We start from the raw sequence: 18,056 nt of genomic DNA, 5'->3' as shown, positions 1-18,056 counted from the left end.
TGTTCTCTAATATTAGTATATTGTCCTTCACCAAGCAATTGATCTCTATTAACTATTTATCTCTGTGTCGTATTTTCCTGTTCTATTTTTATAGCCTCTGTTCGCCACCATGATAACCACTGTAACTGTTGTGCTGCTTCCAATACCGCTGAACTAAATTTTTCTAATCTTGGGGAACAAGTCTATTTTGTGTGGCCCAGGCTATTTAACATTGTTTAACAAATGTAGAGTGCATACCATATTTGACGCGGATTCCTTAAATGTTTTTAAATCCATCATGTCTAACAGGACGCCAGGCCATTTCATAACCCTCAGCACCCATTTTGCTCAGGCACATGTCTTACAGTGACTGGAAAAGCTGAAGGTGTCTGGGCGACTGTGGAGGTATCCTCCACTGGGACATTTACTTCCAAAGACCTTTTGGTCGGTCTAGCTTCCTTTGCCTCTGGTTTCTGACCTTCTCCATCCTTTTTAACCACAGGTGCCTTCTGCTTTTCCAGCCCTTCTAGTTTTTTTTTTGCATTTTGCCCATTTGTTCAGTCAAGTCAGTAATTCTTTCCAAAAGGATAGAGCTTATTGACTCTTCTGGTTTTTTCTGGCTTTCCAGTCTCTCTATTTCCTGTCCTTCATCACTACCAATTACCAAAAATTCTTTCTGCTTTCCCATCCCTTCATTTTCTTTCCTCAGCCTTTTCATCTGTCCAGTCAAATCTGCAATCTTTTTCAAAAGGATAGAACTTACTGCCCCTTCCGGCTTTTCTATGTCATTAGCCTTTCTTTTAATCCTTCTAAACATGAAATATTGTAATAAAAGGACAATGAAAAAACAGAGAATTCCCTCTAAGTATAATGCAGGAAAAGTTTTGCAACAGCAGTTGCAACTTTGCTGATACCCTGAAACAGCATTTCTATACCTTCGAATACTGACTCTTCCTCCGTACCCTTAGGGACTGTGGAACCCATCGGGCCCCACGTTGGGCGCCAGATGTTGACTCTGTTTCTTAGCAATTGAACTTTATTATGCAACCCAACTAGCTTATAAAAGAAGGAAAAAGGTTAAAGGGACGAAAGAGTGAACCTTCCGGTAGCCGTTCCACGGGACGGATCCTTAGGTGTCTCTCTGGCCGGCGTGTTGATCCAGCTTGTCCGCTGCTGCCTGCACGCTCTCCCTGCAGCCGACTTTGTTTTTCTCCCTTCCCCAACTCCCTCAGTCACGTGGGAAGGACCGGCTCCTTCTCCCGGTAAGGGTCCATTAGAAAGACAATAGACCAGGTGGGGTTCCCAGGTCTGCCTCTTGAATTCCAAACCCAGGATGGCTCCACTCAGTCTGTCACAAGGTATTCATGGGGTGCCCAAGGGTAAAGCCCACCAAGACTGCTCCCACCTGTGACAAAGCTTACTCCTTCCCACAATCCTCCCTTGGATCCTTCTTGTTGCTTGTATTCTTTTGGTCTCTGCATTGTAGTATGTTATTCCTATATGGCTAAAATCTACTTACAAGTGAGTACAAAGCATGTGTGTCTTCCTAGGTCTGGGTTATGTCACTCAGGATGAGCTTTTGTAGTTCCATCCATTTGCCTGCAAATTTGATGATTTCTTTGTTTTTAATAGCTGAGTTGGTATTCCATTGTATAAATGTAACAAAGGTTTTTATTTGGTTGTTCGTTGGCTTTGTTTTTTGGGTTTTTGTTTTGTTTTGTTTTGTTTTTTTATTTTTCATTTTTTGATGCAGGGTTTCTCTGTGTAATAGCCCTGGCTATCCTGGAACTGTCTTTGTAGACCAGCTGGTCTCAAACTCAAGGAGACCCTCCTGCCTCTACCTGCTGAGTGCTGGGATCAAAGGCATGTGCCACCATACCCAACCATACCAGTTTCTTTATCCATTCTTCGGTTGAGGGACATCTAGATTGTTTCCAGATTCTGGCTATTACAAATAAAGCTGCCATGAACATAGTTGAGCAAGTGTTCTTGTATCTTGGAGCATCTTCCCTTCTCTGCCAGGTATAACTGCTTGGGTTGCCTTATTTTAACAGCACATGACAGCCTAAGAACAGGTACCCAGAGGGTCTTGCTGTTGCTTGTTTGACTTTCATTGTTTACAGAAAGGAGGAAACTCAAGTAGGAGGAAAAGGAACTAGATTGTGGTTCTATTATTTATTATGGAAGTATATATTTTAAGTTTGTGTTTGTGCCTGAGTGTGTGCATGTGTACTAGGGGCATGCAGGAGCCCACAGAAATCAGAAGAGTACATCAGATCACCTGGAATTGCAGATACAGGCAATTGTGAACCCCTGGTTACTTTGTTTTTAAGTGTTGCTTAGGTAACAAGGGTAGGATAGGGAATTAAGTGCAAAGATAAATATATATATAGTAATGAAATTGGCAAGTTGATTTTTACGGAGAATTAGATGTTCTAATTAAGGCTAGAAATACACGGTGTTTTTATAAGATGTGAAGGTGCTGCTGTGCGTTGCTTTTCCTGTGGGGGGCAGTTGGACAGCACTGGAACATGGTTTCTAATTTCTAAGCTTTTTAAAACATGTGGACTTGGACTTGGCTTTAATCAGCAGAGAAGGGCACTTCTGCCAAACCTGGCATCCTTCATAAGTTTGAACCCACAAACCCACATGGTGGGCAGAGGGAGAGAGTTGACTGCTTCCCATGACTTGTCCTGTGACCTCCACATTCACACCATGACATGCCTACGTGCATGTGTATACACACAGAGACACTCAAAACACAAACACACATGCAATGGGCACACACACATACACACACAGTTTATGTTTTTAAAAACACAAAACCTTTGGAAAATGTTTCCAAAATTGTAATGGTGAAAAATAAAAAATAATATTTTACTTGTTTATGGTGCTTTGACTTAAAATTAAAGCAGAATCCACTTCCTCCTCTCCCTTCTTGAGGTCTGTCTCCATTGTGTTAACACTGAAAACAACAGAAATGTTTGTCTTTTTGCATAGATTTGTCTCTGTGACAGATAGACTCCCCTTCTCTAACCTTATTCTTTGGTTTAAAGCCCCTAGCCAGAGAGCACATGGTCTTACCAAGTAGTTTTAGGGTTTTGTTTTGTTTTTTCTGTATAGATCACTGTCTCTCAACCTGCCTAACGCTGTGACTCTTTCATACAGTCCCTCATATTGTGGGGATCCTAATCATAAAACTATTTTGTTGCTACTTCATAATTGTAGTTTTTCTAGTTATGAGTCATAATGTGTAACGTGCAGGCTGTCTGATATGCTGACCCACAGTTGAGAGCTGCAGATTCGATGAAGGTTTAACTACGTGTCTTTCAGTGTCTGTTGTACATGTATTTCAGTTTTAGGGCTTTAGGGCGAAGCGGTCCAGAGTGTTATGATGGCGTTCTTCTCTTTTTCAGACATTAAGCATCGCCGAATTCCAATCTTGTTCTTTGCAAACAAAATGGATCTTAGAGATGCAGTGACGTCTGTGAAAGTGTCTCAGTTGCTGTGTTTAGAGAACATCAAAGACAAGCCATGGCATATTTGGTAAAAAAAAAAAAAGAAAAAGAAAAAAAAGCCTCATTGTTCTGAAAAGTCTAAGATGTAGTATTTTTAGATTTTTTTGTTTTGTTTTATTTGTTTTTGACATCATTTTATAAATGGCCAAACATGGTAGATTGTAAGATAAGTATTTGTTTCACAGAATTGCAAGAACTCATGAAGATATTACTTTAAACTTTTCAAATCCTTTGGTGCTACAAAAAAGTGACTTCCTTTTTCACATAAAATCAACCAAGCCATGTGGTGTTGCCTTGTCTGAGTCATTGACCAAATTAATTTTCCTGAGTTGCTATTGTACTTCCTCATTAACATGTGGCCTCTTTTTTGTTTTTTATTTTATGGTGGTTTGTCTTCCTAACTCTTAGAAAAGTTAGCTCCCTGGGAGCTAGGTTAGCCAAGTTTTGGTTGCTACCTTATTTTTATTTTCCCACTTCTGTGACTAGTATATGTTACATATACTATAAAAATTTGTTCAAATGAAGAAGTAGGGATAATGGTTTTATTTAGACATACTAATAAACAGTATGTGAAAGTGCTATGCATTATTTATTTAGAAAACAGTTTCTTAGTTAATTCCTATGAGATCCTCTTTTGCTACATACCCCACCTACCTTCCCATGCCCTAAAATGCCCTTCTGTAACATTTTATACATTTTATAATAGTTACAGTAATAATTCCAGCACTTGGGAGGCAGAGGCAGGAGGATCTCTGTGAGTCGAGGACAACCTGGTCTATAGAACAAGTTCCAGGACAGCTAGAGCAGTTACACAGAGAAACGCTGTCTCAAAAAAATTTTTTTAATTAAAAAAAAAAAAAACAGAGTTACAGTAATAACTAAGGGGAATTTGGACACAAAGCAGAGAAATCTACTGACTCTAGAAGTGACCTAACATGTAAGGCAAGAAAGTAGAGGCTATGAATCCCAGTATGGCGTGAGGGATGGGAACACAGTTCTGCTCTTAGCTGAGAAGCTGTTGGCAAATATTTGGGAGTAACAGAAGCTGGACTCCCGGGGTTTTAAAGAGAGGGGGATGATGGAGTTGGATGGGTAGGGAAGTGGGAGTAAACACTGAATCCAAATGCCTTGTATGAAATTCCAATAAGAAAAGCTCCTTAAGAGCTAGCCTTGGTGCTGAACAGAGAAATGTTTAAGTAAACCTTAGAGACATCTCAGGATTCTGTGAGGCCCCCACCAACCTTCTGCCCAGGAAGGAAAGAGTGAAACATTCCTTGCTTTTGAACAGTGGGGGGAGGGTTGGTGCCACTCTACGGTTGTTGCATTTGAATCTGAGGTCTACTAGTATTTGATAGTTTAAGAAGAGTGGGGTTTTAGACAGAGAAAATTTTGAAATAGAACTTTGGCTATCACAAATCATTGGACGCTAAAATGTTGGTCTCCAAAGGCAATACACATTAAAACAAATACTAGTTTTTGTATTTTACTAAGTATTGTGGTGCTTTGTCCAAAAGCAGAATGTTCAAACATGTCAAATTTATGAGTGAATTGCCTCTCTTCTACCTAAAATAACTAATAGTTGCATTTAAACAGATTCATTTAATCAATTATGACATCTCAAAAGTTCTCTGTGTGAAAGGTGAAATCTTGATGCTGTAAGGATGTTGTCTTCCCAGGTTCTATGCTTTCCATGTAATATAGAAAAATGCTACCATGTTTTTAAACCTACCTATAACTTTATTTCTCCTTAATTCAAACAGGATATCACCTTCCTAAATTCAAATTAGCACCCCATGTGTAAGATTTGTTCCGCATTTTTTGATTTCTCTTAAAAGCATGCACAAAATTTAAAAAATATGTTTATCTCTCGATTCCAGCTTTAGATATGTGAGTGGTAGTACTTAGTGACACAGAGATAAGACTGTTTCTTTCTCACCCTACACACAAGTATATGGGTATAGTCTGAGAGACTAAAGAAGAGCTCTAGGTCTTTATTTCTGACCATTGTTACTCACCATGGAGCCTAGAGCCTCACTGTGGTGACATATTTTGACTTAGCTCTTTGAGGTTTATTTGGATTTGAGTATTTACTTGTGGAATAGACAGATAATAAGGAAATAATTGTACAAAACATGAGATGACTGGATTAAAAACTGTCAGAAGGGTAAGGAAGCATGAAGACTTAATGTCTTTGCAGCCTGACTTCAGTCCAGGAGCATTTCATGCGAAGTCAGGGCAGGATAAGAAGGGCTCTTCGTGGCTGCAAGTGTACCTGTTCTGTTCCACTAATAGCAAGTAGCCTGCCTACAGCAAAGCAGTCAAAGGGAAAATTGAGGACTATGTGTCCACTGACAAGTAACACGGGGCCATAAAACAAAGCACTGTGGCATCTTGGGAAGAGCTTGATGTTTGCTTCAGTCTGAGCCTCACAGTTTATTTCACACGAACAGGGAACTTGTTCAGAAAAATAGTTCAGATCATAGGGTATTAAGTCTCTTCTTGGTAGTCTGCTATCCTTCCACTGAGTGCCACTGGACCTCCCCATCAAGGGGATGGAACCACATTGTTTAGGTTCTTTACTATGCTGTTCTAGCAAATTTAAAAAGTCTAATAATGTTTATTATAAAATTAGCCTATAATTATTATGGCAGTATTATCTAACCCACTGTTGTAATCAATAAAAGACCCAGACCCCTGTTGTATTTTAGAATAAGCCTTATTTTACATGGGGCTAGGCAGATATTTCTTTTTTAAAGATTTTTATTTATTTATTATTTATATAGTGCTCTGCCCTCATGTGTGCCTGCATGCCAGAAGAGGGCACTAGATCTCATTACAGATGGTTGTGAGCCACCATGTGGTTACTGGGAATTGAACTCAGGACCTTTGGAAGAACAGCCAGTGCTCTTAACCTCTGAGCCATCTCTCCAGCCCTGGGGCTGGGCAGATATTAACCCCCTAAACTACCTTCGATTATCGCCCAGCCTCCATCCCATGCTATCTGCTTTTTCATTTCTATCTGGGTTATTTCCCACCCATAATTCCAAAATACTTGCTTATGTTGTTTATCTGGGCTGCTTCTTTCCATGCAGAACTTCAGAGTTCCTCCTCCTGGCCACATGGCTCTTTCCTATCCCATGGCAATTCTGGTCCTCCTTCCTCCTCCGGTACCTCTCTCCTACCCAGGATCCTTCTGTTCCCCAAGCCCACAAATCTTTGCTCCACCCCTTCCTTCTGCCCTGCTCAGGTGTAAGCCTTTCATTGGTCAAACAAGGAGGCAAGGTTATGTACCTATACTTGGGGTTTTTATATACTGTAATGATAATTATAGATGAAATATCACATTAGGCATTTAAGTTCATGGATGGAAGACAATGGAAGCACTTTTCTTTTACATGCATGTTTCAAATATGCAATTCTACAATAACCATGTCAGGTCAGTGGTAATATTCCCTCAGTTGCAGATGCCTAAGTTTCCTGCAGTAATAAACATAAAAGTACAATTGAAATTGACTGGAATTTTTTTTCTAATAGCTTATAAAAGTTTATGAGTTAGGCCTGGTGGCTCACAACTGTTATTCCTGTGTTTGCAGGGTAGAAGCAAGAGTTAGGCAAACGTGAAATGTTATGAGACCCTGCCTCAAAAATAAAACAATAACAGCAACAACAAAACCCATGTTATAACTATGGGTTTTTACGCTATAGAAAACAGAGCACTTTTCAAACAAAGCTAGTTGATTCTGTGACTATATTGTGGCCTAAGTCAAACATTCTAACAAGGAAATGCTGTGGAGCAGTAGGTAGGGTGAGGTAGGACTCTAGAAAGCTTGTCTGCAGTAGGAAAATAACCTGACATTTACGTCTTCTTAACGTCACTAAAAACCCTCAAAATCTGTCTCATTCCTAGTCCTCAGACTTTAATTTCCTATGTACAGTTTTTGCACAAATGTGTATTATTAGCAAATATTTCTTTGCAATATGGCAAAAATGTCTTTTACTCCTAGAGTTGTTAAAATACCATAAAATGGATTTTTGTGTGGATTTTATTTCAGTGCTAGTGATGCCATCAAAGGAGAAGGATTGCAGGAAGGTGTGGACTGGCTTCAAGGTACATCACCAGCTACTGCACATCTGTAACCTGCTTCTTTTTCATTCATTCATTTCATCTTTGTATTTTAATTTTATTACATCAATGCCCCTTCTTTTTTTTTATTTCTGCTGTCAGAAAAAACAGTACAGTAAGTATATTATATTTTGCTGCATTTATTTTATTATTTTTTCCCTAGGCAATTTGCTTAACGTGTTTCTGTGTGTACATTCAATAAATATAGCCAATCTAGAAAATGGTTTTAATTTATGGGCCTAGATTTTCATTAAATCTAGAAGTTGAAAAGCACATTTGAGGTTTGGGACAAATGTTAGGCCTTACTGCTAATAACTAGGACCAAATGACAGTTATTTTTTATGAATCATGCTGTGTAGCACTCCATTTATATCTCCGTATCTGCATGTTTAAAATTCGTACTTAATATTATAAATACTCTTATTCTGTTTGTATCTTGTTTATTTTCAGTTGAGCTATTTTAAAAATCAAAATAGCTATAATAGATTGGTAGATCACTACTATTTTAGAGAATAAATTAAGATACAGTTTTTTCCTGGGCTTATATTTTTTACTATGTATAGGAACATCTTGTGGCATGCACATCAATAGGTAGATGTGTGTTCTGAATGTCGACTTACAATTTTTGCTTATAAATACTATTTCCTTCTACATTAGCCTTTTAATATTAGATATGTGTGGGACATTTTTTTCATTTTTCTTCCATGCCTGTTGTATTGGATGGAAAGGTAATCTGCATACAAATGCTAAAAGCACATTTCATAGAGAAATGTAAAATCTGGTCTTTGAGTGAATTCCATAGATTCCTGTCCTTAGTTTTTCAAGACAGAGTTTCTCTTTGTAGACCAAGTTGGCCTCAAATTCAGAAAATATGTCTTCCTCTGCCTCCAAGTGCTGAAATTAAAGGCATGTGCCACCACTGCCTGCCACAGACTTTCATTTCTAGATTGTATTTAGTCAGTGAAAACATTTACTATTAAATTGGAAGGAACATTCTAGTCATATTTTATAGGTAAATGAAACAAATACCTCTAATTGTTCTAAAAATCTGTAAAGGCATTTTTTTCTTTGAATCCATCAACTTCAATTTTCAAATTATTTTAAGAAGTACTCGGGGTTATGGAATGGATTTGCAGAAGAAACTGGTAGGTTACAGAGTAAAATTCCAGAGAAGATAGAGAAGCATATTTCCATCCTTGATTTCTTCCTTCCCCTACTGACCAGTACTCTCAGTGAAGATGAACGGTGTAATGGAAGCCCTGACAACACTCTCAGTGTAGAAATTCCGAGCACAGTACTGAAAAGAAGATGATGTAGCATCTAGATTTTGGTTTCTATCTCTCCTTCTCCAACTCCATTTATATTTTTATTTTTTGTCTGTGGCAATATCCACTAGGTGTCAGTAATGATCCAATGTTACAGTACCAATTCTCAACTCTTGGCACCAGTTGTATTTCTTACTATTCTGCGCTGTTAACCTTCCTCCCAAGTCTGTGTGAGAGCAGCGTATTGTTAGAGGTGCTTTTGTGTCCTTTTGCTGCATCAGCCTCTAGAAGGTGAGTAGTAGTATTCGTGTTTGCTCTGTGCGACAGGAGTAGTTGAGAAAAGACCTGGGCTATTGAGGCAGCACGTTTACCATTAACTTCTCTCCCACTAGCAAACATTTTTCTTATCTTTTGAAGTAATTTTCCCATTGTGATATTAAAAGCTTAAGTGTTAAAGTATAATATATGAAAACCTATACAAATTGACATAACAGATTTATTCTCTTACCTAGGCACACTATTTAAAAGAGGCAGAAACTATATAGCTTTTAAAAACCTAAAGGTTATACAAGTTTGTTTTCGACTAAATGATCATTCATTGTATTTCCTTTTTATTCTCTTTAAAAATAATTTACTTAGATTACATCTCAATTGTTATCCCCTCACTTGTGTCTTTGGGTTCCCCCTCCCTCCCTCTTTCACCCTACTCATTGTATTGCTTATAGAATAGTAAGTAGTATAGACTTTGTTGTTCTCAGTGACCCCTTTGACTATGAAAAGAGGTAAACAACTATCCTTCAAAACAAGTAATAGTAAATAAAAGAGACTAACCTGCTTGTAATGTCACTTATTAGTTAAAGACACAAAGGAAAATACAACTATAAAAGACCTTTGAGCTATATTCATTTCACTTTTGGAATCCTGAAGTCCCTTAGCATGTTAAAGAAGGTTCACTTTGCACCAACTTAATCTTGTTTCTTTAAGTTTAGTATTGGCCTTTTTCATGAAATATTAGTGTTACATGATTATATTCTCTTTTGAAAGAGTTGGTAATTTATTATGTTTAATAATAACCACTATAAATTTTCTAGTTCTGAAACTTTGAAGTGAGAGTTTCTTGGAGGAAGGGTAGGTTTTTTGGTTTTCCAAGACAATGTATTACCATTTATGCAGCACTGGCTGACCTAGAACTCACTATATGAATTCCCCCAACAATGAGACTACAGACATGTTCTTCCTACCCAGCTTTCAAGTGGGATTTTTTAAAAGTTTTTCCCAAATAATGAAACTTGCTTTATCATATTACAGGCAAGATGAAAATCAGTAGTGCATCCAGAGTTCAAACTCTGATCTTGCTTTGTTTTATTTTGAATACCAAGGATGGTCCCAGGTCATCCGTCACATGTATTAAGCAAACACGCATCATTGACCAGCACCGTCCTTCTGATCTAACACCCTATCCCACTTGTAGATTTCAGTAGCTATATCTGCACGTGCTCTGCATGTGAGTACTCTAATGAAAACATACTCCAACTTCAGGTGTCACTAATAATAAGGCAGTGTTTTGAAAAGATGTTAACTCCATGTACATAAGGAATGAATGTGGTAGAATGATCATCTTTTTTGGAGAGCGGGGTAGCTGATAGATGTCGATTGGCTTAACAGGCCTCCAAAAGCCACATACTAAGCAGTATGAAATGATATAATTGTCTTTGAAGATCTTCTCTAAGACTCAGAATATGCTGGTAATTAAAAATAATACAATGAAAAATAAAAGATTGATCTGGAGCTAAAAAGAGAAAACATGACTCCCTCCTCACTCCCTCCTCACTCCCCCCACCCCCACAGCTCAAGGATTAGCCTTTGCAAATATTCAAATACTGGAAAACACCAGACACAACTGTGTGTGGTAACAGGAAACTGAAAGCAAGGAGGGGCTGCAAGTTTTCATATAGAACATGGCGATTCTCTTCTGTCTTCTACTCCATCAGGACACAGTACAAATAGGCAGAAGATAGGGAGGCACTTCTATTCAGTCTAAAAAGTCTGCAGAAGATAAAGTTGTCTCTGAGGAATCAGATTAAGAAGTAGGCAGACACCACAGCACATGACTTTAATCTCAGCACTAAGAGGCAGAGGGGGCAAATTTCTGAATTTGTGGCCAGCCTGGTCTATAGAGCAAGTTCCAGAACAGCTAAGACTATCTAGAAAACCCCTGCTTTAAAAACAAAATAACAAAAAAGAAAAACAAAAAAAGAAGACAAAAGTGACAGTAGAAATTCATCTTTGAAAATCAGACTTCTCCAAGAAAAAAAGACAGTAAATCTATAATTCTGGTGATTGCCAAGGAAAGTCCTTAACCGGAAGCAGTAGAATAATGAGCATATGTGACAAACTGCACACACATTCCTGATGTCTAGCCTACCATTTAGTTGCAGTCATTCATATAAACAGATAGCAAAAGGATAGCCAGGCATCTGAGGATAAAAATATGAAATACACAAATGAAAACTTGCAAGAAGATTAAAGATATATTACAATTTATCCTTTAAAAATGTCATTTTCATGAATAAGATCAAGATACTACTTACTGAGAAGAAATTCCAGCAACAAATAAGTCAATTATTTGAAAATAAAAATATAATAACAATGCAAATTTGACAAAAGAAAAATAGTGCTAGGAAGCAGGCCAAAGGGATAAGGAACAAAGTTGGAAGCCAGGCATGGTGGTACATTCAAGATGGTGGTACTCAAGATGCTGAGGCAGGAGGATGGGGAGTTCCAGGCCTAGTCTGGCTACTTACTGAGACCTAAATCTCAAAACACAAACTTTTTTTCTAAGGAAAAAAAAAAAAAGACAGCTATGCCAGGAGGTTATGGTCCACACCTTTAACACTAGCACTTGGGAGGCAGAGGCAGGTGGATATCTGGTGACAGTAAGTACTAGGATAGCCAAGGCTAGACAGAAACCCTGTGTGAAAACATGAGAACAAAACCCAAAAAAAGTCATATTGAAAAGATCCAGTACCAAACATGAAGCAGTTTAGAAAGAGAACTAAGCAAATAGGATGTAGAGTCAGCAAAGAGGATTTGTCAGAACTGAACCTTGAGACCCAGTGCTGGGGAGGAGACTATTTCCACCCAAGGCACATCATTAGTAAGGTTCAACCCTGAAGATGGGCGAAACTTTTGCAATCTTCCTGAGGTGGAAATAGGTTCCAAATAAGGAAAGAATTGTTATATCAAATCTCCCAACACCAGCTACTTAAGATAGTATCGATAGTCCATGATACTGGCCAGTGCCTGGAAAAGGTTATAGAGAATATACTGAAATCACATACCCCAGCAATATCAAAATATTGTGATGGTAAAAGACACGAGATTAAGGAGCCCATCTCCTTAGAGTATTGGTCAACTGCTCATTGTGTGTACATGAGGCCCGAGTGAGTTTAAAGTCCCAGTACTGCTGTAAAGCCAGTAACACATCTGTAATCCCACTGTGCTGATGACAAGAAGTTGAGATAGGAGAATTCACACATGTGGGCAGCTAGCCTGGTGTACACAACAGCGAGCAACAGAGACCTTGCCTTAAGGTAGAAGAAGGTGAGGGCCAGCACTCAGGGCTGTACTCTGACTGCCACATGTGGACCAACAAGTACATGTACACACAGACACATGAATATACACACACATACACTCACAAAATAAGGATGGAAGGAGAAAGAAGAAAGGATGTTTAGATGGACCAGGAACTAGGAAAACCAGTTCAGGAATGGAGGAACAAATGCATGGGCTGTTAAGAAGAATTCTCAACTGATAAAGAAATCTCAAGAACTGGCAAAACGGGCTGTTTGAGATCGGAAATGTGGACTGGGGAGTCCTCATGAAGCTTAGGGTGAAAACAAGGGCTAGAGAGATGGCTCTGTGGTTAAGGCTGCTCTTCCAGAGGGCCCGAGTTAAGTTCCCAGCACCCACATTGGGGGCTCAGCCACCCATAACTCCAGCTCCAGGGTATCCAACACCGTTTACTAGCTTCTATGAGCACCAGGCATGCATGTGGTACACAATACACATGTGGGCAAAAAATCCATACACATAAACAATGTTTTTACTTAATTTTTAAAAGAAGGTGAAAACGATGGATTATATAATGTGCTTCCCATGTGAGAGTATTTGGATTGAGCTAATGTTAAATATGCTTAAGGACGAAGAAGGAGAAGGGAAAAAAGTAATAGATAAGTAGTAAATAGACGGGCTTGGTGGCAACTATTACTTTAGGGAGAACAAAATTTATAAGAAGAAAGCATACATACCGCTGTCTGGGCACTGAGTGACACTGGCATAGTCATACAGATAATGAAGGCATTAACTGAGTTAGCAGCACCAGGAGCATAAAGTTTGCAGAGGAGGCACTAAACGGGAAGAGTGAGAGCTGAAGTCTGATAAAGCTACTGATACCTCCAGAACCACTGTGTGTTGAGTGAGTTATAAGTAATTACCAGAAAAGAATTGTAGGGAATTCCTTCCAAAAAGGAACGGTGACCAAAGGGAATGCTGCCTGTCTTTCTCATAAGCCTGTAAATCTAGCTAGTTAATTCTTTACCTACTTACAGCTTACATAAAAATCAATACAATAGCATTAATTGTACCTTAAGGAAACAGATGTACACATAGGCCCTTCTGTGCCATGTAGATTTGCCTTGAGTTGATTTACAGAAGAGGGTTGCTGCTGTTTCCCTTGTGAGGCTGACAATGGTTTTGTCTGTTTATTATCAGATCAGATCCAAGCTGTGAAGACGTGAAAAGATAGTCTCTGGAAACCTCCAAGATTTTCAATTAAAGGAGTCTATGTAAAGCATACTGGATAATCTCAAATTTATTTTCAAGGATTTATGCAACCAAGAATATTTTTCAAATATTCTGCTTGCTTTTGTGGACTCTGGAAGAACTTTGTAAGGATTTAGGACTTGAGCCATTGTTAGTCTGGCCATAACTATATGAAGTCTAACATTCCCTCAGAACTCCTTAGCTCCAGTTTCTTGTCTACACATTGTTGTAATTAGAATGTGTAAATACCGGTTATAAGCCATCTTGATATTCTATCATGATTTATGATATCTTTAATGTATTTTTATTTTTAATTGTCTTCTAAAAGTTTAGTTGATTCTAAGATTTTGAAGTGCAAATTGTGTTAGGGAAACAGCTTTAAAGATTTATAAGGGATCACAGGTAATTGGTATATATGTAATTTTTGTGTCACTATCAATAAAAAAAAGAAACATATCAACTAGAGTACCCTTATTTGTGCTGAAAGAATAATGTATTGCTCTGGTGTTTGGTGCATTACTGCCAAGTGTTATCTGAGACCAACTGAACTGAATTTATTTACTCGGTGCTTATTGAATAGTTCCATACTTTCTGATCAGACATGGCCCTATAAACCTACATATGTGTATGTCACTTCATAACCATGAAGGTTTGGGTATGTTGTCAGCCCATTGTTTTGGGTCATTCATATATGTAAAATATCCCATGCCTTCACTGAAGTCAATTTAGTGACAGAGAATCTAAGACCATTTCATATATGATTGACAAATTTTATTTCATTGGCTGAATGACAACATTGCATCTTCAGATTAATAAATGTAAATTTAATAAGTATTTAATTTTTTATAACTGACTTGTTTTCCCCTAAACATGTTGTGTGTTAATCAGCTTTCTATTATAGCAAAATGCAGGAAATAATTTATAAAGAGAGAGGAGGAAGGAGGGGGAGAAAGAGAAGAAAGAAAGGAAGAGAAAAAGATTCATGTTCAAATTCTGAAGGCTTCAGTTTCTGCTTAGCCCCTTGTATTCAGAGTCCTGTGCCAAGGCAGTTTCATGGCTGCAGTACATGACAAAGGAAGCCCTTCACTTTTACAGCTAAGGACGCAAAGAAAGAAAGGGTGGGTAAGAAACCACTTCACAAGTTTAACTTCAACTCACTACTTAAAAGTACAGTCAAAATATAAATTACAGCAGACTTCTGTACCTCAGCAAACTATTTATAAACTGCAGTGTGAACGTTCTTTATGTTCCTTAGAATTTTAGACATATCTCAGGTACACAACATATGTAATTTCTTACAACCTAAAGACCATTTATAATTGTAAACTCTAATTCAAGCTCTCATTTTAAATTAGACACTGAGACTATTCACACAAGTGATGTCAATTCCAAAAAATATTGCATTTGAAAGAAAAACCTGGATTATATCTTAAACATTCATGGCAATGAAAATAACAAAAGACAAAAGGAGAGTAATACAGATGCATTGTTAAACATATCCCAGTGGTAGTAGATATTTTTCCAGAGTTCTTTAAAAATAGCACTTAAAGCTATATAATCCAATTTCTGAAAATACAGAAATACAATGAATGGACATTTGAAAAACTAAAAATCCTCAAAGTATTGTAGTGGTTCCGTGATGTGTCTGTCTGTTGTAGTGGTTCAGAGGTGTGCCTATTTTGAAAGTCATGAATTGCTTTCATTAGGATGCAGCCAGAATGCCATCAGTCTAGAGTTGCTTTAAATGAAAGATGCGGTGTGATTTTCTTTTTGTATTATTATTAATTTATTGATTGATTCACTTTACATCCCAGTCATAGCCCCCTTCTCTCCTCCCAGTACTACCATCCCTTCCTCATCCCCCACTCCCCTATTGCTCAGAAAAGGGTAGCACCCCTACCCACCCATTCTAGCTCACCAAGTTCCATCAGGACCGAATTCCTCCTCTTCCCGTGGCCTGGCAAGGCAGTCCCATCAGGGAGAAGTGATCAAAAAGCAGGTAACAGGCTCCATGTCAGAGACAGCCCTCTCTCCTTTCCTATTGGATCCACATGAAGCCTGATGTGCCCATCAGTAACATGTATGTAGAAGATCTAGATCCGGTCGATGCATGGTCCTTGTTTAGTGCTTCGGACTCCACAGGCCCCTGTTGGCCCTGGTTAGTTGGCTCTGTTGGTCTTCTTGTGGAGCTCTTGTCATCACCTCTAGGTCCTTCTTTCCTTCCCCCCACTTTTCCACTAGACTCCCTATGCTTCCTCCAAGTTTGGCTGTGAGTCTCAACATCTCTTTCAAGCTACTGGTAGGTGGAGCCTCTCAGAGAACAACTCTGACAGGCTCCTGTCTGCAAGCATAGCAGAGTATTTATAATAGTGTCAGGAGTTGGCTCTCTTCCACGGGGTAGGTCTTGGGTTGGGCCAGGCATTGGCTGGACATTCCCTCGATCTCTGTTCTATCTGTTCTATCTTTATCCCTGCATGTCTTGTAGACAGGGTACGTTGGTATAGAAATCTTTGTGGTGGGTTGGTGTTCTCCTCACTCCACTAGGAGACTTCTCTAGTTAGAGGCTGTCTCTTCAGTCTCCATGGACCCTGCTACTAGGAGTCTCAGCTAGAGGCCCCCTTCATAACCTCCCAGAGGCCTATTCTGACTTAGGTCTTCAGCTTGTCACAGAGATGCCTTTACCCACAGCTTCTCTTTTCTCTGCAGGCCCTCTGTCCTCCTGCTCCCATTCTCCCCAGGTCTGATCTCCACCCTTATTTCTCTCTGCATCCCCTCTCCTACCTTGTTCCCTCTCTTCAACCACTACCTCTGTTTATTCTATTTCCTCTTCAGAGTGAGATTTAGGCATCCTCCCTTGGGTCCTCTTTGTTAGTTAACTTCTTTGGGTCTGTGCATTGAAGTATATTTATCATGGACTGTGGTTAAAATCCACTTACAAGTGGGTACATACCATATGTGTCTTTCTGGGTCTGGCTTACTTCACTCAGAATGAGCTTTTCTAGGTTTTGCTTTTAATAGCTTAGTAGTAGTCCATTATGTAAGTGAACCACAGTTTCTTTATCCATTCTTCAGTTGATCAACATCTAGGTTGTTTCCAGATCCTGCTATTACAAATAAAGCTGCTATGAACATTATTGAACAAGTGTCTTTGTACGGTAGAGCATCTTTTGAGTGTATGCCCAGGAGTGGTATAACTGGGTCTTGAGATAGAGTTAGTCCCAGTTTTCTGAGAAAGCACCAGATTGCTTTCCAAAGTGGTGGCACAAGTATGCTCTTCCAGCAATAGAGGAGGAGTGTTTCTCTTTCTCCACATCCTCTCCAGCATGTGCTGTCACTTGAGGTTTTTATCTTGGCCATTTTGACAGGTGTAAGATGGAATCTTGGAGTCATTTTCATTTTCTTGATGAATAAGGATGTTGAACATTTCTCTTATGTGCTTCTTGGCCATTTGATATTCCTCTGTTGAAAAATTCTCAGTTTAGCTCTGTACTCCATTTTTTAATTGAGTTATTTTGCTTGGTAGTGTTTAATTTTTTGAGTTCTTTATATATTTAGGATACTGGCTTTTTGTCAAATGTAGGATTGGTGAAGATCTTTTCTCAATCTATAGACTGCCATTTTGCTCTATTGTCAGTGTCCTTTGCCTGACAGAAGCTTTTAAGTTTTATGAGGTCCCATTTATTAATTATTGATATTAGAGCCTGAGCTGTTGGTGTTCTGTTAAGGAACTTATCTCCTGTGCTAATGAGTTCAAGGCTCTTCCCCACTTTCTAGTCTAATAGATTTAGTGTACCTGATTTTATATGGAAATCTTTGATCCACTTGAACTTGAATTTTTGTGTAGGGTGGTTAAATATGGATCTATTTGCATTTTTCTACATGTAGACATCCAGTTAGACTACCATCAATTGTTGAAGATGCTGTCTTTTTTTTCCATTGTATGGTTTTGGCTTTTTTCTCAAAAATCAAGTGTTCATAGGTGAGTGGGTTTTTCTGTGACTTTGATTTGATTCTTTTGTTCAACCAGTGTATTTCTATGCCAGTACCATGCAGTTTTTATTGCTATTGCTCTGTAGTATAGCTTGAAGTCAGGGGTGGAGATACTTCCAGAAGTTCTGTATAGAATTGTTTTAGCTATTCTGTGTTTTTTGTTTGTTTGTTTGTTTTTCCATATAAAGTTGAAAATTGTTCTTTCAAGGCCTGTAAAAAATTGTGTTAGAATTTTGATGGGATTGTTTTGAATCTGAAGATTGTTTTTTGGTAAGATCACCATTTTTACTATATTAATCATACTAATCCATGAGCATGGAAGATCGTTCCATCTTCTGATATTTTCTTCAATTT

The 18,056-nt window shown here is 38.5% G+C and overlaps 1 protein-coding gene across 1 annotated transcript in view; it reads left to right on the top strand.

The window, feature by feature from the left end:
* Positions 1-13,922, top strand: part of Arl6 (ADP ribosylation factor like GTPase 6) — a 34,244-nt gene extending 20,322 nt beyond the window's left edge. The window contains exons 6-8 of the mRNA XM_051150101.1: positions 3,396-3,525; positions 7,550-7,605; positions 13,662-13,922. Of these exons, the coding sequence (XP_051006058.1) occupies positions 3,396-3,525; positions 7,550-7,605; positions 13,662-13,687 (212 nt within the window). The 3' untranslated portion in view covers positions 13,688-13,922. The remainder of the gene's footprint in view (positions 1-3,395; positions 3,526-7,549; positions 7,606-13,661) is intronic.
* The last annotated feature ends 4,134 nt before the right edge of the window (positions 13,923-18,056 follow it).

The sequence above is a fragment of the Acomys russatus genome, chromosome 8 (genome assembly GCF_903995435.1).
Source record: "Acomys russatus chromosome 8, mAcoRus1.1, whole genome shotgun sequence".
NCBI lineage: Eukaryota > Metazoa > Chordata > Mammalia > Rodentia > Muridae > Acomys > Acomys russatus.
Note: the sequence above shows the minus strand (reverse complement) of the source record. Positions and strands in the feature narration are given on the sequence as shown.